The sequence below is a fragment of the Microcaecilia unicolor genome, chromosome 12 (genome assembly GCF_901765095.1).
Source record: "Microcaecilia unicolor chromosome 12, aMicUni1.1, whole genome shotgun sequence".
Taxonomy (NCBI): domain Eukaryota; kingdom Metazoa; phylum Chordata; class Amphibia; order Gymnophiona; family Siphonopidae; genus Microcaecilia; species Microcaecilia unicolor.
This window is the reverse complement of record NC_044042.1, coordinates 51077706-51099571: the sequence shown is the minus strand read 5'-3', so window position 1 is coordinate 51099571 and position 21866 is coordinate 51077706. Positions and strand designations below refer to the sequence as shown.

The 21866-nt window shown below is 45.1% G+C and overlaps 1 protein-coding gene across 2 annotated transcripts in view; it reads left to right on the top strand.

Moving 5' to 3' along the window:
- The window catches only part of ZBTB44 (zinc finger and BTB domain containing 44), a 72427-nt gene that overhangs the window by 14216 nt on the left and 36345 nt on the right, over window positions 1-21866 (top strand). For both annotated transcript variants that reach the window (XM_030221285.1, XM_030221287.1), the window contains exon 2: window positions 16528-17583. In XM_030221285.1, the coding sequence (XP_030077145.1) occupies window positions 16575-17583 (1009 nt within the window). In that variant the 5' untranslated portion in view covers window positions 16528-16574. The remainder of the gene's footprint in view (window positions 1-16527; window positions 17584-21866) is intronic.

Genomic DNA, 21866 nt, shown 5'->3' with positions numbered 1-21866 from the left:
CACGTCTCAAAATGTGAAGGAAAAAAAACTCATGAAATGAATGCCCCTTCTTACAGTAAACATAAGCTTATGAACTGATAGCTTTTTCTTAGATCTTAAATCAATTTATCCCAAAAATGTGTATGAGGACCTTCAAATGGCAAAACTATCACACAAGCAAAGCGCTGAACAAGTCACGCAAATATCATCATTGGTCTGTGATCCTTTCAAATCCATCTGTTAAGCCAACAAGGAAAAATATAGCATAAGAATAACTTAGAAACGTTTTGAAAGGGGAGCAAAAAGAGCACCAATGCGATCACATTTTGAGCACTAGCTCTGTTTCAGGGTGCAGCTTCAAAATAGTGCCTGACAATCATTTTTCTGTACCTTGAGAAACAGTTATAATAAAAAAAAATGATAAAGTATGTTCTTTTTTATCCATATTTTGTTACCCTGTTTATGTATAGATCATTGTTTGCAAACTTCTCTTTGTTTTGTCTGGCACTGCATTTTGATAGCAATAACTAGAACCTATTTACAAGAAAAAGTAACAACTTTTACCTTAGCAATCTGTTTCTTAAAGTGAAAACATGTTTTGCTGTTAGGTACAAATTCTGATAGACTCTGATGGATAAAAATATCAGGAAAAATTTCCCATGATGAATTTTATGTATTTGAGAATAAAATACACGGATAGCATGCCAATATCTTAAAAGAGCATTGTGCAAAGTAAAATAAATTTGTTTCTGATGCCAGAATTTCCAACTCAACGGATGTTGAAAAGAAATTATACTCAAGAGATTGAGAATGTCTGCTACCTCTGTTTGAGCACAAAATAACTGTCCAAAACTTTACCAAAATGAGACCGATTTTGGTGTGGTAGTAAAAACTGGTGAAAAGACCTATTGAGTTTGAAAATGTACGAAATTGGATCAGGGGTCCCAGATATGTAAACTCCCAAGAAATATGATCCAGTGCTTTTTCTATGGGAGAAGTATAGAAACTGATACACAGAAACATTGCAGTTAGGGAACTGCTACCCAAAGTGGTGAACTGGATTAGGAATTGGTTGACGGACAGGCGCCAGAGGGTGGTGGTGAATGGAGTTCGCTCGGAGGAGGGAAAGGTGAGTAGTGGAGTGCCTCAGGGATCGGTGCTGGGGCCGATTCTGTTCAATATATTTGTGAGTGACATTGCCGAAGGGTTAGAAGGTAAAGTTTGCCTATTTGCAGATGATACTAAGATTTGTAACACAGTGGACACCCCGGAGGGAGTGGAAAACATGAAAAAGGATCTGAAAAAGCTAGAAGAATGGTCTAAGGTTTGGCAATTAAAATTCAATGCGAAGAAATGCAAAGTGATGCACTTAGGGAGTAGAAATCCAAGAGAGGCGTATGTGTTAGGCGGTGAGAGTCTGCTAGGTACGGATGGGGAGAGGGCTCTTGGGGTGATAGTATCTGAGGATCTGAAGGCGATGAAACAGTGTGACAAGGCGGTGGCCGTAGCTAGAAGGTTACCAGGCTGTATAGGGAGAGGTGTGACCAGCAGAAGAAAAGAGGTGTTGATGCCCCTGTACAAGTCGTTGGTGAGGCCCCACCTGGAGTATTTGTGTTCAGTTTTGGAGGCCGTATCTTGCTAAGGATGTAAAAAGAATTGAAGCGGTGCAAAGAAAAGCTACGAGGATGGTATGGGATTTGCATTACAAGACGTATGAGGAGAGACTTGCGGACCTGAACATGTATACCCTGGAGGAAAGGAGGAACAGGGGTGATATGATACAGATGTTCAAATATTTGAAAGGTATTAATCCGCAAACGAACCTTTTCCGGAGATGGGAAGGCGGTAGAACGAGAGGGCATGAAATGAGATTGAAGGGGGGCAGACTCAAGAAGAATGTCAGGAAGTATTTTTTCACGGAGAGGGTGGTGGATGCATGGAACGCCCTCCCGCGGGAGGTGGTGGAGATGAAAACGGTAACGGAATTCAAACATGCGTGGGATAAACATAAAGGAATCCTGTGCAGAAGAAAGGGATCCTCAGGAGCTTAGCCTAGAATGGGTGGCAGAGCTGGTGGTTGGGAGGCGGGGCTAGTGTGGGCAGACATATACGGTCTGTGCTGGGGCTGGTGGTTGGGAGGCGGGACTAGTGCTGAGCAGACTTATACGGTCTGTGCCGGGGCTGGTGGTTGGGCAGCTTGGATAGTGCTGGGCAGACTTATACGGTCTGTGCCAGAGCCGGTGGTGGGTGGCAGGGATAGTGCTGGGCAGACTTATACGGTCTGTGCCAGAGCTGGTGGTTGGGAGGCGGGGTTGGTGGTTGGGAGGCGGGGCTAGTGCTGGGCAGACTTATACGGTTTGTGCCAGAGCCGGTGGTGGGTGGCAGGGATAGTGCTGGGCAGACTTATACGGTCTGTGCCAGAGCTGGTGGTTGGGAGGCGGGGATAGGGCTGGCCAGACTTATACGGTCTGTGCACTGAAGAGGACAGTACAAATAAAAAAAGTAGCACATATGAATTTATCTTCTTGGGCAGACTGGATGGACCGTGCAGGTCTTTTTTCTGCCGTCATCTACTATGTTGTTATGTATTTTTCAGACTGTCTTCCCCTTCTCTGTACTCCCAGTCACAGGCACATACAGTCTTAACGCATGTTCGCACACACACACGCACCCATTACTCCAGTATTAGCATACTCTTTATGTGTACCAGGCTAGCTCTTAGTAATTGAACCATTAAGTAATATGGTTCAGTAAACTAGGTTTCATACCAAAAAGTAATTTAGGGTGCCAGCCTGGTGGGGTCATGGAATAAATGGTGCAAAAAGTACGCAGAGCTTGCTTCATAGAGTTATTTCTAGTGTCTTTTGTATGTATCTTTGTTTAGATGTATCTGTGTTGGCTGTCTGTGTGTCTGTGATTGGGAAAGAAGGTGAGTGAGAGTGGAGAGTAGTTTGAAAAGTGCAGTTTCCTTAGCAAGCTAGCTGCATCATCCCGTCATGTTGGTTGTTATCCCCCTACCAGCAGATGGAGGTAAAGAAACTGACTTTTCCCAGTGATTACATCACTATAATAATTTGTGCTCTGTGGGGAGCTCTGGTATTTTCTCTGCCATCAGCAAATAGGTTTTCAGGCTGGTGTTCCTACTCCATGGCCTAGCTCCTAGCATTGCAGGCTATGGTCGCACCACTTGATTGATCCTAACGACCTTACTGCAGGCCAGTTGTATTCTCACAGTTGAGAATCCCTAGCTACCAGGCTTGAGAAGTTGAGGCCTTGAAGTCAATCACCCTGAAAACTATATACATTCTAGTTGTGGATGTTCAGCCTGGAACAAAACAAAAATGGGCCTAGGAGGGGTGATATTGGATTCTAGATACTGAACAAATTCTGTAGAACTGTCTGACTGAACCGGGTACTACTCAATTTAGTAATGAGACATGAATGTGTGGACAGAAAACCACATCATAGCTTTCCAGAACTCCTCTATGAAAGTTGACCTCTAGTGGGCTACCGATCTCGGCGTGGCTCTGACATTATGTGCCTTGACATGACCCTCTAGAGTCAGCCCAGCCTAGGCATAAGAAAAGGAGATGCAATCAGATAGCCGATCAGAAATTGTGAGTTTGCCAATGGCTACCCCCATCCAGTTTGGGTCAAAAGAAACAAAAAGCTGGATGGACTGTCTATGATCTTTAGTCCACTCCAGATAGAAGGCTAAGACTTACTTGCAGTCTAAGGTATGCAGTACACTTTTGCAAGGGACATGTGGTTTCAGGAAATATTTTGGTAGAATGATTGACTGAACTCAGAGAAAGTGAAGTTACTCACCTGTAGCAGGTGTTCTCCAAGGACAGCAGGCCAGCTATCTCACAAACCCTCATCTCCCCTTGAAGTTGAATTCTTTAACTGTATTATATGACTGAGAGACCCGTGCTTGCTCATCGGGCAGGAAGGCACTAGTGCATGTGCGGTGGGATGCTGCTAGAAACGTCTACAATCTTCTCATTAGCGTTTTCACTGAGCTCCATCAGATGACACCACTCAACTATCAGAATACCTGGCCTGCTGTCCTCGGAGAACAGCTGCTACAGGTGAGTAACTTTGCTTTAGCCCAGGAAAGACCAGCTTAAGGGCACGTTGAGGCCAAGTCTTACAGCAGCTTTGTTAAAGGAAGCTTTATAGTGCTACTGGACTTAATACAGCACTGTACAGTGCTGACAGGTATTTAGATACATTGTGCCCCTGCCCAAAAGAGCTTACAGTATAAATGGGTACCTGAAACTGGTGGAGAGGGGGTTGCTCATGGTTCCAAGGACTGTTGGTGACAGAAGCAGTTTTTGAGCACTGACTTCCTGGTTCTCGGCTCATCAGCCACTGGGGCACTTCCTCTCCTTTTGGTCCCTTTATGTAATAAACTTCTTTCCAAATTCTGTTGAGTTAGAAAAAATATGCTGTACATTTAGGTTTAATTAGTTTTACTGAAAGGTGGTGTATTAAAACTAATCAAAGCAATTTACAAATTCATATAAAAAAATTATATCATTTTTGTCTTATTTTGTTTCTTGAGTTAAGATAATTCAAAGGCCTCATGCCTCCAAAACTTCATTAGAAATTTGTAGTATTTATCATATTTACGTAATCCTTTGGTTTCTTATTGTTTGTATATAACATTTTCTTAATAAAATTAATTGAACATTTTATTTGCAGTCTATACATTAAGTTGCAAAATGATAATTAATTGCAAACAAATCTACATCGCTTATTCGTTTCTTTAAAATGTATGGTATAATGGTATCTGGATGTTGAGATTTGTAGAATTGCACTTCTAATGCTAACTATACAGTGTTTCCTTCAGTAATTTAATTGTTCCATTGTTAATTTATTGCCATAGTATATTCATGCATCACATCAAGAAGACACAGTTGTCCATTCTATTCCAACAAAGTGCAACATATTGGCTAAATAGCTATAAAGTTCCCCCACTTGCAGTGTCTAAAAATATCTCTGTCATTCTTAAATAGTTAAAAGCTGTCTCAGTTTTGTATACATTTTGAATCAGAAACATCAAATTCTTCCAGGACTCCTGAGACAAAATGTTCCTTGTGTGAGCCTTTAGCTAATGGTTTGCATTTTCTTATTCTTTTTTTTTTTTTTTTTTTTCTTTTTACTGGCATCAGTTTGTACAGCATGACAGTTGTCCATAAAGTTCTAAGCTAATAAGTTTTGCCTGTTGTTTAAATGGCCAGCAGTCAAACTTCTGTTACAGCTTTCTGGTAGAAGACAGTAGTTTTGGTCCATATAAGAAGACAAAGGCAGCAAGAGTCATTCGGGACAGTTAAGTTGTGTTTTTCATTTTGACATGCAAAGACTATATAGATCTTAGACAATAAATTATTGTATAGGAGTAGGCTAGTGTTTTAGCATCAGGCTGACAAGAAGGGAAGCCCGTTCAAATCCCACTGCTGTTCCTTGTGGTCTTAGGCAGTTTTCTCTGTTTCCTCAGGTACATGGCACTTAACGCACACTAATTTGTTAGCATGCACTAAAGCTGTTAGTACACCTTAGTAACAGGAGCGCTTAGATTGTAAGCCCTCCTTGGACACAATGTACCTAGTGTACCTGACTATAACTCGTCTTGAGCTGCTACTTAAAAGGTGTGAGCTAAATAAATATAAATATAGATTGAGCTAAGAAAGCATTCTATAATAAAAGAAAATAGCTAGAATAGAGATAAGAGAAATGCTACATTTACAAAGTACTTGAAGCTACCAGCAGAAAGGAAAATATCACAAAATGATTTGAGATATTTTAAGATCTCAATAAATAGTATACTAAGAATAGGTATTGTAATTATAGGGAATATGATACAATAGCAAAACACCCCAGGGTTTGAAGTGAAAAATCTTATAAACTTAATAGGATTTTCATCACACCTAGGGGTTTGTTTATGAATCAGCACTAGCGGCTGTACATGCACTGTCGGCTAGCTCATGGACAGCCGCTAGCGCTGCTTAGTAAACTGGAACGCTAAAGAAATAACTGCCAAGTTTGCTTTATGGTCATACATTTTAGTGAGTGATTTTTTTATTATGGTGCTAAGCCTTCAGGTTATATACAATGTGCTCTGTGTACAATTGAACATTTTTTTTTTTAGTTTTCTTTAGAACAGGGGTAACTAATCTGGGTCCTCAAGGGACACAATCCAGTCAGATGTTCAGGATTTCCCCAGTGAATATGCATGAGATCTGTTTGCATGCACTGCCTCCATTGTATGCAAATAAGCTTCATGGTATTTTAATTTGCTGTTCTCAAATTTACCTCTTTTATTGTGTTTGTTTATATTTGGCCATTTTTACTATTATGCTGTTAACAAAACTGTCAGTTTTATATTAAACTGTACCTCCTGTACACCACCTTGGGTGAATCTCTTCATAAAGGTGGTTAATATATACTAATAAATAAATTGGATGCATATTCATTGGGGAAATCCTGAAAATCCAACCTCATGAGGGCCAAGGTTGAGACACATCTACTTTAGAGCATCACCAATTGAGTACATGAATTGCTGAAATTCTCTGTTCAAGGACTTGGGGGCTGATGCACAGCAGCACCCATTAAATACGGGTGCTGTGGGAAAATTTAGTGGGTCTCAAACAGCACTGTCCTTTGTTCTACAGTTTCTGAAGTTAACGTCGAAGCCCCTGAAAGGCTACACTCCAGCCCATCCAAATCTATTCAGCCATGATCAGGGTACAGCCTGTAGAAGTCTGTCCAACACTGGCTTTGCTTCCCAATTATCGGTGTTGCCACCCAATTTCCACTAAGCTTCAGTAGATCCATTCCTTCTAAACAGGATTCCTTTGTGTTTATCTCACACATGTTTGAATTCCAGTACTGTTTTCAGAAATATGTCGTCAGCATATGACATAATATACCTAAAGAAGTTAACAGATCACCTAGCGGCCTCATATACATATTGAATAGAAGGGGGTGAGAGCGGTGACCCCTGAGGGACACCACAGCCTGGTTGCCCAGATGTTGAGATATACCCATTCTTCTGTACCTTATAAGATCTTTTTCTCAGAAATTCCTCAAATCATTTAAGCACTTTGCCCGTAATCCCCAACTCACTCAACTTATAAAGCATCAATGAGTGATCTATGGCATCAAAGGTTGCCGATATGTTGAACTGAAGGAGCATTGCCTGCCCACATCTATTCAAAATGTCTCTAATCTCTATCCATAAGCAATAATGGACAAATGTTGAGAAGGGTGTAGTGAGTCATTTGGAAAATATAAAATCTTGTAGCTATTGGTAAACTATAAACTCCATCAATTTTGCTAACCAAGGGATGCCTGCTACCGGTCTGTAGTTATCTGCTATTGTCAAATCCGCACCAAATAATTTAGGTATAGAGGTAAGAACTATTTCTGAAACTGAGTCAGGATAACATCCTTCCTCCAATAATAGCTTAATCAGTTCTGCCGACCATAGAACTATCGGTGCAGAGAATGTTCAGCCTTTGGCAGAACGGTGATTCATGGGGGTTTGTCTTCCCCTCCCAGTAAGATTCTGCTTAGGTACATCCCTCTTGTTCAGACTGGTGTGGCTTCAGCAATAAGGAAGGTGAAATTTAGGTATACCTGTTAGTTTCCTTTCCTTGAGTCCAGCCACTCCAATATGAGACTTGCCCTGGAAGATTGCAGCTTGGGGACTTTCCGGGCTCTCTGCTTCTCTCTCAGTGGTTGTATATAGTTCCTTGAATAGGTTTATTGATTAAGTTAATTTTCCTGCTTATTTTCGAAGGAGAAGGGTGGCCATCTTCCGACACAAATCGGGAGATGGCCAGCCTTCTCCTAAGGCCGGCCAAATCGGTATAATTGAAAGCCGATTTTGGCCGGCTTTAACTGCTTTCCGTCGCAGGGCCGCCCAAAGTTCAAGGGGACGTGTCGGTAGTGTACCGAAGGCGGGACGAGGGCGTGGTTAAGAGATGGCCGGCCTCAGCCAATAATGGAAAAAAAAGAAGGCCGGCTCTGATGAGCATTTGGCCAACTTTACTTGGTCCTTTTTTGTTCACAACCAAGCCTTGAAAAGGTGCTCGAACTGACCAGATGACCACCGGAGGGAATCGGGGATCGCCTCCCCTTACTCCCCCAGTATATTCTGTGTTTTGCAGATCCAGTTATGTCAAAATAGATTAGAAGCCAAAACAGAACATTTAATATCCTATATAATAATTCTCAACTCCAACGTTCTGAGGCTGCCTGGAACCGTGGTCTGCTAGCTAGGTGCTGTAGATCAAACTGACGTCATGAATCCCACTGATTGGCTGCGCCTCGGGTGAAGTCACAAAGCAAGCAAACCTATGAAATGCTGCAGGACGTTTAATAGACAGGAGTGGAAGTGAGCAAAGCAAGTCTATGGTAAGCAAGGAATCCCATTGGTTAATCTCTGTTTCCACTCCCCTACGCTGCCGTCATTAGTATACACTCAAAAACAAGCAAACCTAGGAGCTGCTGCTTCACATTGTCGTTTTTAAATTGTTGTTCCACCTGAAACAAGTCTAAAGCTGTTTCAACTGGATAGACAGTGCCTTAAAACGTGGAAGGCAAAAGGAGGGGGGAGACAGACAGACCCTGCAACTGAGAGAGAGGGAGGGCGACCGACCCTGCAACTGGGAAAAAGGGAGGGGGGGGGACCCCTTGCAACTGGGAGGGAGGGAGGGGCCCTGCAACTGGGAGACAGACCGGGGGGGGGACAACGGCCCTGGAACTGGGAGGGAGGGGGACCCTGACACATACTCTCATTCTCACACACACACTCGCACCCAGTCTCACTGTCTCTCTCTGTCACACACACTCGCACATTCACTCTCTCACACAGTCACTCTCACACACACTCTCTCAAACATACACACTCTGAGGAAAACCTTGCTAGCACCCGTTTCCTTTAAAACAGAAACGGGCCTTTTTTACTATTATAATAAAATGTAAACTTGTATCAGATCCAGTTAAAATACCTTATGGGTCGAATTCAAGCTCGGTTGAATTGCTGGACCTTTACATCTATTTACTACCAGAAGTAGAAAGAAATATAAGTAAATTAACATGAAGGAACCTGTGTACTAATCTGTGTTTTAAAATGGAAAAGTTATGACGCTAACCTGCTGGTTTTAATGCACATAGTAATGTGGGCTTTAGCATTCAATTTACAAAGATTTGTATGCAGAATACACCCAGGCTAAAGGGAGCAGAACCCTTGTTAATGTGGCTGCTCCCCTTGTATAATTACATTTACTAATTCCTGCCCTAAGATAAAAAAGCTGATTAGTGATTTCTCTGATGACAAGTAGGATGACAAGTTCTTCCAGTTGGGTGATGCCATTTGGATGGAGCCTGTGCATAGAGAGCTTTTCCCAGCTTCATAAGTTTCTGTGAAAACTCCCTGTGATAGACTTCTTTCGGTCCTTTATAAAATGTTTCTTGTAGCATCTAGCTACATTGCACAAGTGGATGTTATCCCTTCCTACCAGCAGGTGGCGGTAGAGAAAACTGAATTTTACCAGTGACATCACTTGTATAAGCTGGAGTGCTCCCTGGAACAAACCAGTATTTTTCTCTTTCTTTAGCAGGTTGTGCTGATTGGTGCTCTGGTCCCTGCCCTAGCTTCCCGCTCTGTCCACAGCCATGCAGCATGGTGGATCCTAACAGCTGCTCTGTTTTCCTGGTTCTTTGTCTTGTCCTGATTGAGCATGGAGTTTGGCCTTGCCTTTTCTGTAGGAGCCTCAAGTGTTCAGACCACTATTTGCAGCGCCTGTGGCTTAGGCTATGCTGCATTTGTTGCAGCAGCTCTCTGAGTTCTCAGAGGTCTCTCTCCTGGAGTCAGGGACAACCTTTTTGGCAGATGTCCTTTACAACCTGCTCCATCTTGCTTCCCATTCCGTGACAGTTATGGCCTCGCCACTGGGTTGCAGATGCGGCTTCTGAGTCAGTTGCCCTTTAGGGGGCATTTGCTGTTTGGTGAAGGCTTGGAGAAGTTAGTTAAGGATATGGGAGAGCCACAGCCTCTCCATCTCCCGGAGCTGAGGTGCTCAATGGCTTCTTCCTCAAGGTGTTCTGCCAGAGGGGTGGGCCACTTTAGGGCAGCTCGGTGCTCCCAGGCCCAGTCTTCAGGGCAGGGTAAATGTTCAAGGCGAGTTCCTCTCGTGGCTCCAAAAGGGACAGGACTTCAAGTGCTTTAAGTGGGACTTCAGCCACTAGGCCTGCCCAGTGAGGATGCGCCAGGCCTCTCAGTCCCAGTGGGAGGCAGGCTGTCTCTTCTGCCACAAGTGGGCCCGCATCACCTCAGATCATGGGTGCTGGAGGTGATCAAGAAGGGGTAGTCCCTAGAGTTTGCTTGGCCAGTTCCCGACTTCTTCATGGCTTCCTCATGTGGCTCTTCCCAAAAGCTTCTTTTTTTACTCTGTTTTTTTAGTAGGAAAGAGAGGTGTGATTGGTCTGAATGAATGTGCTTTTCTATTGTTTTATTGTAGTTCTTTTTCTTTTTCATATTATTATATTATAAAGCACTGAGATTTCACTGTAGCCAAGCAGTATAGAAAATCTAATTAACTATAACTGTCACTCTTAATCTACAGCACTTGTGCAATGTAGGGGAGGCAGAGCATGGGATGGGGTACTACTCCATTTATTTTGTGATCCCAAAGAAGGGCGACTCCTTTAGTCCAATTCTGAACCTCCAAAGGGGTAAATGCTTGTCTGCGAGTCCAACATTTCCGGATGGAAACTCTATACTCTGTGATTGCCTCGGTCTATCTGGGGGAATTCGTCACCTCAGACCTTATGGAGGCTTATCTGCACATTCCTATCACAGCCCATCACGAGATTTCTTCTCATTTGTGTGCTGGGGCAGCACTTCCAGTTTCAGGCCTTGCCCTTTGGCTTCCACTCTTTTTCCAAGGTGATGGTTGTTGTGCTGCATCTTGTGTCGCCAGGGCGTTCTGGTTCATCCTCACGTGGATGACTGGTTGGTTCAAGCCAACTTGGCTGCAGAGGCTAGTTTGGTCATGTTTCAGGTCGTTTCCCTTCTGGAGGCTCTGAGTTAGGTCATGAACTGGCTCAAGATCCATCTGAGTCCACTTTGATACTGCCCGCGAGATGGTATTCCTTCCAGAGAAGCTGCAGGCACAGAAGCGCAGTTGTGCAAGCTCCTTCAGCCCACAGTATGGGACTGCTTGCAGCTTGTGGGTTCCATGGCTGCGTCTTTGGAGGTGGTGCCTTGGGCAAGGGCGCACATGTGGCCCCTGCAACAGGTTCTGTCTCGACAGTCCCATCAGGAGGTATTGTCTGACGCCGAAAAGGAGTACTCATGGGATTCAGATGAGGATCCAAGGCACTTTTCCTTGGATGAATCCTATGGAATTCCCTCTGAACCTTCCCTCCACCTGAAAGGAGAAAGTCTCCTCCGGAGAGCCTTTCATTCCTTTCTTTTGTTAAGGAAATGGCTGATGCTATTTCTTTTCCTTTAGAAGTGGAGGACGAGCCCAGGGCCAAGATACTCGAGGTCCTGGACTACACGTCTCCACCTAGGACTGTCCCTCTCCAAGAGGTACTCCAGAAAGTCCTTGTTAGGAACTGGGAAGGCCCCTCTATCGGTCCTGGTCGTGCCCAAGAAGATCAACACCCAGTATCGGATCCACACTACACCTGGTTTTGATAAGCCTCAGTTGCCTCACAATTCCATGGTGGTGGAATCTGCTCTTAAAAGAGCCAGGAGCTCCAGGAGCTATGCCTTGGCGCCCCCAGATGGAGAAGCTAGAACCCTGGATTCTTTTGGCAGGAAGATGTACCAGGCTTCAATGCTCATCTCCCAAATACAATCATACCAGCTTTTCATAAGCATACACTTGTGAAACTCGATGTGTAAATTGTCGGACCTGGCTGAGATGTTGTCTCCGGAGCAGGTCAAGTCACTTTGCCAGTTGGTCAAGCAGCAGAATGCGTGTCAGAAGTTCTTGGCTAGGGGCACTTACGACACTTTTGATGTGGCATCCAGGATCTCAGCTCAGAATATAGCAATGTGCATACTGTTATGACTGCATGTTTCTGACCTGGAACATTCTGTTCAGCAGAGGTTGGCGGATGCACTATGCAGGGGGGATAACCTTTTTGGAGAGAAGGTTGAGGAGGTCGCTGACCAAATCAAAAAACATACGGATACCATCTCTTCTCTCTCTCGCCAGGCGCCTTCTGCGGCTACCTTCTCATCTAGGAGGACTTTTGGCAAACCAAGGAGGAGTGCCTATTATTCTCAGAGGCATAGGTACAACCCCCCCCCCCCCCCCCTCCTGGCTTGCCAGCCTGTTCAGACTCAGTCCCAGCATGCTCGTTCATGTCACTAGTGTTCTCCTAAGGCCCCTGCTACTCCCTAGTCAAAGCAAGGGATGAACTTTTAACCGGCTGCAGCAGAGCATCTCGAATATGCACTCTGTATCAAAAACCTCAAAATTACCCACCAAGAACCCATTCATTCAGCTCTCAGCACAGGCAGATACTTGCAGTGGAACTCTCAGCCCTTCTGAAAGTCCATGCAGTCGAGCCCGTTTCACCAGGGGAGGAAGGGCGAGGATTCTATTCCAGGTACTTGTGCAGGAAAAAATGGGGGATGTGTCCCATCCGAGAAAAGTTCAGGACTGTTTTCCTGGGCATCCTTCTCCCAATGATTCAAAAAACCGATTGACTATGCTATCTACTTTTGGATCCATATACTCACATACTTCCTGCCCACTGGAAGTATGTTCAATTTTGGCTGCAAACACATCACTTTCAGTACCGCCTGTTGCCTTTGTCCTTGTGTCAGCTCCCAAGGTCTTCACCAAATGTCTAGCGATAGTTGCAGCATTGCTACACAGACTGGAAGTCCAAGTGTTCCCATATCTTGACGATTGGCTGGTGAAAAGCACCTCTTTGGATGGAGCTCAGAAGTCCATTCAAATGACTATTCGGGTGCTCGAGCTACTAGGGTTAGTTTTAAACTACCCCAAGTCCCATCTTCGCCCTGTACAGCGATTAGAATTCATTGGAACCCTGCTTGATACACAGAAGGTTTGAGCCTACCTTCCGGAGATGTCACACTCGCTTTCAAGATTCGAGCCTCTCAGCGGGTCACAGCTCAGCAGATGTTGAGATTGTTGGGCCACATGGCTTCCAGTGTATGTTACACCCATAACACATTTTCACATGAGATCAGCTCAATGGACCCTGGCTTCTCAGTAGTATCAAACCACAGGGAACCTGGAAGATGTCATCTAAGTGTCCTCAGAGCTTGTATGCTCCCTTCAGTGGTGGACCATTCGATCCAGTTTGACTCAAATTACTCAGCCACAAAAAGTACTGATGAGAGATGCATCTCTCCTGGGATGTGGGGCTCATGGACATGGGCTTCCCACCCAAAGTGTTTGGTCTACCCTGGAAACGAGTCTTCAGATCAATCTCTTGGAGCTCTGGACAATCTAGAACGCTCTAAAGGCTTTCGGAGATCGACTGTCTCATCAAATTGTATTCATTCAAACAGACAATCAGGTTGCAATGTATTACAGCAGGGGGGCACCGGTTCACGCCCTCTGTGTCGGGAGGCTGTCCAGATATGGCATTGGGCTTGCCAACATGTCATGTTCTTTCGAGCCACATATCTGGAGGGCAAAAACAATATCCTGGCCGACAAACTGAGTAGGATAATGCAACCACACGAGTGGTCTCTCAATATAGGCATAGCCCGCAAGATCTGAGCATAGGGCTCCCCCTTGGTGGATCTTTTTGCCACTCAGATCAACCACAAAATCCCTTGGTTTTGTTCCAGTCTTCAGGCCCACGACAGACTAGCATCTGATGCTTCCTCCTCAGTTGCGGGACAGGTCTTCAGTATGCATATCCTCCCATACCTCTAGTAGGGAAAACTGTGTTGAAACGAGCAAAACCTTGGAACCATACTGGCCGCAGCAGATTTGGTTCCCTCTTCTGGAGTTAACCTCCAAGGAACTGTGGAGATTGGAGTGTTTTCTGACCCTCATCACGCAGAATGAAGGGTATCTTCTACATCCCAACCTCCAGTCTATGGATGTTGAGAGCCTAGATTTGCTTTCTTGGGACTTTTGAAGGGTGTTTCCCAAGTCTTGCTGGCTTCCAGGAAAGACTCCACTAAGAGGTGCTGTTTTTTCAAATGGAGGAGGTTTGCCATCTGGTGTGAGAGCAAGGCCCTAGATCCCCTTGCTTGCCCTACACAAATCCTGCTTGAATACTTTCTACACCTATCAGAGTCTGGTCTCAAGACCAACTCCGTAAGGGTTCTCCTTAGTGCAATTAGTGCTTATCATCAGCGTGTAGAAGGTAAGCCCATCTCTGGACAGCCTCTAGTTGTTTGCTTCATGAGAGGTTTGCTTTTCCCCTGTCAAATTACCACTTGTGTTACGGGATCTCAGCGTAGTTCTCACCCAGCTGACGAAAGCTCCTTTTGAGCCACTGAATTCGTGCCATCTGAAGTACTTGACCTGGAAGGTCTTTTTCTTGATGGCTGTTACTTCAGCTCATAGAGTCAGTGAACTTCAGGCCTTAGTGGTGGATGCACTGTATACTAATTTTCATGACAACAGAGTAGTCCTCCGCACTATGTTCCTGCCGAAGGTGGTGTCGGAGTTTTATCTGAACCAGTCGATTGTCTTGCCAACATTCTTTCCCTGACTTCATGCCCATCCTGGCGAAAGCAGCTTGCACACCTTGGATTGCAAGAGAGCATTGACCTACTGCATGGAGCGAACCAAGCCCCACAGACAGTCTGCCCAACTTTTTCTTTCTTTTGATTCCAACAAGATGGGGATCACCATCGGGAAACATATCATTTCTAATTGACTGGCAGATTGCATTTCCTTCACTTATGCCCAGACTGGGCTGGGCCTAGAGGGTCATGTCACGGCTCATGATATCAGAGCCATGGCTACGTCGATAGCCCACTTGTGGTCAGCCTTCATTGAAGAAATTTGCAAGGCTGTGATGTGGTCTTCAGTCCACATATTCACATCACACTACTCCTTTGAGCAGGATACCCGATGCGGCAGACAGTGTTGCAGAATCTGTTTGGTATCTAGAATCCAACTCCACCCTCCTAGAACCGTTTTATTCTGGTCCAGGTTGCGCTCTCATTCAGATTGTATATAGTTTCAGGGTAACCTGTGTTATGTCTGTGCTGTTGCGAGACCGTGTTGTCCAGTGTTTGTTGTTTACTGGATGCTAGAAATTCCCCACTTGCGAGAATAAATAAGCTGGCTTGTCCTCTGAGAAAGCTAAGGTACTTAACCTGTAGCAGGTGTTCTCCAAGGACACCAGGCTTTATATTCTCACAGTCCCTCCCACTTCCCCTTGGAGTTATCTCCTCTGTTATTTTTACTTTATTTTTGCTACAGTATTAAACTGAGGAGACCGCGTTCCCGCGGCTGGCAGGAAGGCACTCGCACAGGCGTGGTGGAGCATGTCTCGCGCTTCACAAATCTCTACTTGTTATAAGTCCTGGACTGGGCGACGTGGGTCGGTGTCACCCACTTGTGAGAATATAAAGCCTGCTGTCCTTGGAGAACACCTGCTACAGGTAAGTAGCTTAGCTTTGCATGCTAAGGCAGTTGTGAGTGTAAGTTATAGAATACTGCTGAGCATGCAGCTTGCATTTACACACATAACTAACAGTCAAACACATAAGTGCTAGTATTTTAGAATTTAACATTTGGAATTGATACCTAACTTTAGGTGATGTGTTATAGAATGAGGGGGATAATGACTTCTATGGCCAAAGGTTAAGCATTTGGGGGACTGTAAGGTTGCACTCCAATTTTGGCACCCCATTTACACACAGCACTAGTTCTATATAATAGGACCTTGATGTTGAGATTCATTATAGAATACGAGCTGAAGCCAGCATTGGTATGCCAAAAATGTAATGCACCATCAGTAACATCTGCCATAGACATGGTGTAACTGTTGGTGCATTTTTGCAGCATGGGTGTGTGTAACTTAACAGGATTCTGTATTTTACAGGTGTCAGTTTGTGGTACACCCCCTAGCACTTGCACACCAAACCAGTTACACACACTTTTATAAATTGGCGCGTAAAATACTTACAGGCATAACTGCCAATTTTCTCAGCATTGACACGTGTAATTGTAGTTGCCAATTGATAGAATTGCCTCCTTGATGACCTGGAGAAATTTAAAATCAGGTATCTAGTTATGTCTGCCACCAACATGCAGCTTTTGAATATTGACCTCAGAGATTTCTAGTGTATAAGTTTATAGAAATCATTTAGGCCTTCTGACATCCAGATTTTTGACTGATTTTCATGTTAATTAGTTTTATTTTTTATTTATTTTTGTTGTTGTTGTTTTGTTTTTTTACTGCATTTCTACAATCTTGGTTTAACTACAAGAGCTTGCAAAAGCCGTAAGCTTGTAGGCTATCTTATTTAAACAAAAACAGAAAGTAAGTTGTTTGTTATGTTTTTTTCAGGACACTTCTGACCGTTTCAGTTCAGAGGAAATAAACATCTAAGGAAAATGGGGCTAAAAACATTTACCCATAACTCTGCTGCCCACAGCCAGGAGATGCTGGGAAAATTAAATATGCTGCGAAATGATGGACACTTCTGTGATATCACAATCCGTGTCCAAGATAAGATTTTCAGAGCACACAAGGTGGTTCTTGCTGCTTGCAGTGAATTCTTCCGCACTAAACTTGTTGGACAGTCAGACGAGAACAGCCAGTGTGTTTTGGACTTGCATCACGTAACTGTCACAGGGTTCATTCCTCTGTTGGAATATGCATATACGGCAACCCTTTCTATTAACACAGAGAACATTATTGATGTGTTGGCTGCAGCCAGCTATATGCAAATGTTCAGCGTTGCCAGCACCTGCTCAGAGTTTATGAAATCCAGCATTTTATGGAACACTTCTAACAGCCAGCAAGAGAAGATGCTTGATGCAGGGCAAGAGATTAATGCAAACTGCAACTTTCGAGATGGCAGTTTGTCTCCGGTTTCTTCTGAATGTAGTGTGGTAGAAAGAACCATTCCTGTCTGCAGAGAGTCCCGGAGAAAACGTAAAAGTTATATAGTAATGTCTCCAGAAAGCCCAATGAAGTGTGGCACACAAACAAACTCCCCCCAGATATTAAACCCTTCAACATCCTATTCAGAGACACGGAATCAGCCCGTAGACTCTTCCTTAGCTTTCCCATGGACCTTTCCATTTGGAGTTGATCGACGGCTTCAAGGTGAGAAGGTCAAACAGGTGGAATCTAGGACTTTAGAATTGCCAGGTCCTTCTGAAGTAACCAGAAGGTTAACTGATTACGTAACTTGTGAGAGCACAAAGGTCAGTTCACCTTTGGTGATGGAAGATGATGTCAGGGTCAAAGTGGAAAGGTTAAGTGATGAAGAAGTACATGAGGAAGTGTCCCAGCCTGTCAGTGCATCCCAGAGTTCCTTAAGTGACCAGCAAACTGTCCCTGGAAGTGAACAAGTTCAAGAAGATCTTCTCATTAGTCCACAGTCTTCCTCAACAGGTAAATACATAGTTACTGAATAATGTGTCATGTTTCTTTTGCCAGAAGTCCTATGTATTGTTTCTTACATTTTACTTTAATGTGCATTTTTCTCTGATAGCTTGTGGAACCAAAATCCAGTTTCGTCTTTAGCTTGCACTGATGATTTGTAGTACTAAAATATTCATTTAATTTAAACTAACTAAATATTATTCATGAAGTAAAAGAGATTGAGAATTGCTTCAGTGATTATTAGGTAGGAAACTATGGCTGTTGGGATTGCTTCTTGTACTGTTATGTTCTGTTTAGTTCTCAGCTACTGTTTATGTAACTCACTAGATTACTTTACTTATATGTACTTCAATTTATCCATCTTATTTGACGAGGATGATAAATACATCATCTTGTAAATCCCATATGAAGTAACTATACAATGTGTATAAAGTATATTTGAAGTACTAGTTAAATCCCAGGGATTTATGCACCAAAAATTGGAAAAGTGCATATATGTGCTGGCACAAGATTAAAAAGGGAGGAAAGGATGTGTGTTGCACAGGACCAGAAGGATGCACACTTCTATAGTTCTATAAATAGCACCGAAAAAATAACGCACTAAACGCTAGTCTATAAATGGAGCTGAAAGTTAGGTGCCATTTATAGAATATACTTAGCGTCTAATTTTAGACACAAGGATTTACACTAAGTAAACCCTGCTGTAAATCCTCGCATCTAAAGTAGACACAGATCCCCCTTATTCTATAACAGTGCGCATAAATTTTAGGAACGTCCCTGATCCACCCATGACCCTCCCATGGCCATGTCCTCTTTTCACCGCTGCATGATTAAAATGCTTGTATAAATTTTGGTTCAGGCCAAATAGTGCCGATAATTGATAATTAGCAGCCAATTATACTTGTTAAAACTTTAGACTGCATTATTCAATTAAATTGTGGGTGCAGATTGGGTGCGTGCGCATGCATGTTTCACAGGTGAGGAGGGTAAATAGGGTTGTTAACAGGATTCGCCCAACAAGATTATCCAGTCCTGGTTTACCCCACATCATTTAAGGATTTGTAGTTCTGATTTCCAAATTATATCTACTGAGAAAAGAGAGACTACAAATTGCTTACAGCCATCGTTGCAGTGCATATATGTATATTTTGCAGGAATGAGTAGTGCATCGTGTAAGGATGTAACAGAACTTTCTGTATTTTCTCCCCCCTACTCACCCCTTCAGGACCTCCCTTGACCATCGGAAATACTTTTTCCCCTCCCCCATCAGGCATTTCTACCCTCTCTTTCCCTTTCAGGTTCCCTCTCCCCCTCATTTTCCATCAGTCTTCCCATTTCTCTTCTCCATGCTCTTCTCTCATCAGGTACCCTTTGCCCTCCCTCCCTATCTTTACCCATCAGGTTCCCATCCTCCCTTACAGTTCATCTCTCACCCTTCCCAATGAAATTCCCCCTCTGCAGCAGGCATTCCCAGTATCCCTCTTTCCCATTATATGCCCTTCTTCACTCCCCCCCCCCCCCCCCTTGTGGGATGTACTCTCGTGTTCTCCCTTCCCATCCACAGGGACTATAGCTCCTTCTCAGGGATATTTCTACACCCCCCTCTTCGGTGCTACTCTCCTTCTCCTTGACCCCTTTTCTCTGGACATAATTCTTCTGCTCACTCACCAATGAAAAAAGGGCTGGCTCTTTCAGATTGTGTTTTTCACACAGGCCACTGCGTTTTGTTGCCTGCTAACTTTGGGAAATATTCATACAAATGAGTACCCACAGTGAGGTTCTACACATATCTCTGCATCTCTTACAAGCTGTTGCTGGATTTCAACTGCCACTATGCAGTCAAGCTAGGAGAATAGCCTAGGCAGAAAATTCCTGTAGGGAATGCTCAGTACTGAAGAGGACATGAACTCTCAGTAAAAAAAACTCAGTATATAGGCTGCTTTCCCCTTTCTCAGGACACAGCACAGAAAAGCAGGCTTAGCAGCAGTTCCTTGGATGCTTCTTAAATACTTGGTCCTGCTGATTTCAGTACAGGCAGGAGTTGCATCAATCCTGTTGTCTCAGGCTGACAGCCATTCAGTTCTGCTTTTGCTTGCTGTGTTTAGTGGAGCAGTTTGCTTCCTCTCCATGCTCCAAAGATCCTGCAGTGTGAGCCATTACACTCAGGTAATTATGTGATTATGTGTATGCAAGTATACATGCTCTCAGTTTTTATGCAAACTTATGCGCATGCATAGTTGCATAATTCTGTGGTTGTATAGTCTAGCTATAAAACTTGATTTCTTTCTGGTAATAGAGCAGTTTTATGCAAATTATAGTTATTTTGTAACATCTAATGCTACATCAATATACTAAATGTTGAGCATGGGAGGAAAAAGGTTTTGGGTTTTTTTTTTTTGTTTGTTTAAATCATGGACCAAATGTTGCAATAGATTTTGTAAGATTTCAATTATAAGATAACAACTGTAAGATATCTCAAAGAAGATAGTGGGTATCTGGTAAGTGAATGGTATATTATATGAAAGGTAGCCACTTTAAAAGCATTCATGGGAGATCATCACATTGATGAAGACAAGCTTCGTTGTCTCTACTAAACCAGCCCACACCATTGGATTGTGTCCCTTTCTTGCCAGCAGATGGGAGGTAGAGATACTGAACTTTCCCAGTGACATAACCGGTATATGTGCTGGTGCCTCCTGGAATTGACCAATATTTCTCTACCTCCAGCAGATGTGAGTGGTTAAGCCTTAACCCATGCTAGAGCTGCTGTACTTTCTCCGAGGACAAGCAGGCTGCTTGTTCTCACGACTGGGTTGACGTCCGCGGCAGCCCCCACCAACCGGAAAAAGCTTCGCGGGACGGTCGGCACGCAGGGCACGCCCACCGCGCATGCGCGGCCGTCTTCCCGCCCGTGCGCGACCGCTCCCGCCAGTTACTTTTTTCCCGCGACTGAGAGAGTCGTGTTTTTGCAACTCTCTCGTTTCAGCCGCCGGAATTTCGACCGCGTTTACGCGGGTCGTCGCTCTTGGCCCTTTTGGCCTCTTCTTCTTTCAGTTTCGTTTGTTATCCAAAAAAAAAAAAAAAAAAAAAAGAATTTTGCGCGTGTGGAGCACGCGCTCCTCCTTTTTCCCTCGCTTTCTAGCGGGGACGCCTCGTTGCGGCCTAGTGGCCGCTCGGTCGGTTTCAATTTTCGTGGTGTGATTTTAGCCACCATTGCCGACTTTGACTTCGCCGACGCGATTTTTCCGTCGATGTCCTCGAAGGTCCCGAGTGGATTTAAAAAGTGTGGTCGCTGCGGCCGGCCGATCTCGCAGACCGACACCCACGCTTGGTGCCTCCAGTGCCTCGGGCCGGAGCACAATCTCAAGTCGTGTGCTTTGTGTCTCGGTCTCCGGAAACGGACTCAGGTTGCGAGGCAAGTTCTGCGGGACCGTCTTTTTGGAACTTGCGCCGGCCCCTCGACGTCGACCTCGACGGCATCGGTATCGAAGGCCGGTTCTTCGGTACCGGTATCGATGCCCGAGACATCGGCACCGATGGCAGCGACCCCAGGAGAACAGGTCCCGTCGGCCCGCCGGTCCGCCGGCGAGAGTGGGGTAGAGAGACCGCGTGGGCAGTCGGCCCCGGTCACTCCCTCAACTCGTGAGCCACGGGACCGAACCCTGTCGGACCCGGTACCTCGAGACCGAGGGGGATCGACCTCCTCCTCCTCCATGCCCTCCGGCACCGGTGACGTGCACCGGAAGAAGGACAAGAAGCGCCGTCACCGGGAGCCCTCGGTGCCTGAGGAGGTGTCGACGCCGAAGCGGCATCACAGAGAGGAGAGATCTCCGTCGGTGGTGGAGGTACCGACGCGTCGGGGTTCCGGCACCTCGGTGCCGTCTCCTGGCCCCCAGCAGCTTCTGGCACCGACACCCTTGCCGGCCCCACCGCCTTTCTCGGCAGCGGGCCTGGACGAGTGCCTCAGAGCCATCCTTCCGGGGCTCCTGGAAGGGCTGATGCGCCAGGCTGTGCCGGCGCCGGGGGTGCTTGCGCCCTCGGCGCCGATGACTGTGGCGCCGGCGAGCTCTAGCCCGGCGCCGGGGCAGTCGACACCGCCGCCGCTTGCGGTGCCGGTCTCGACAGCCACGCAGGTGGAGTCCCCGTCGACGTCGATGGAGGGAGCTCCGTCCCCGCCGGCGCGGGAGTCCACCGCTCGACGACACCGAGGCCTCGGTGCCTCGACGTCGAGCCGGGCCCGGTACCGGACTCAGCTACATGAGCTAATGTCCGATACCGAGGATGAGGACTCG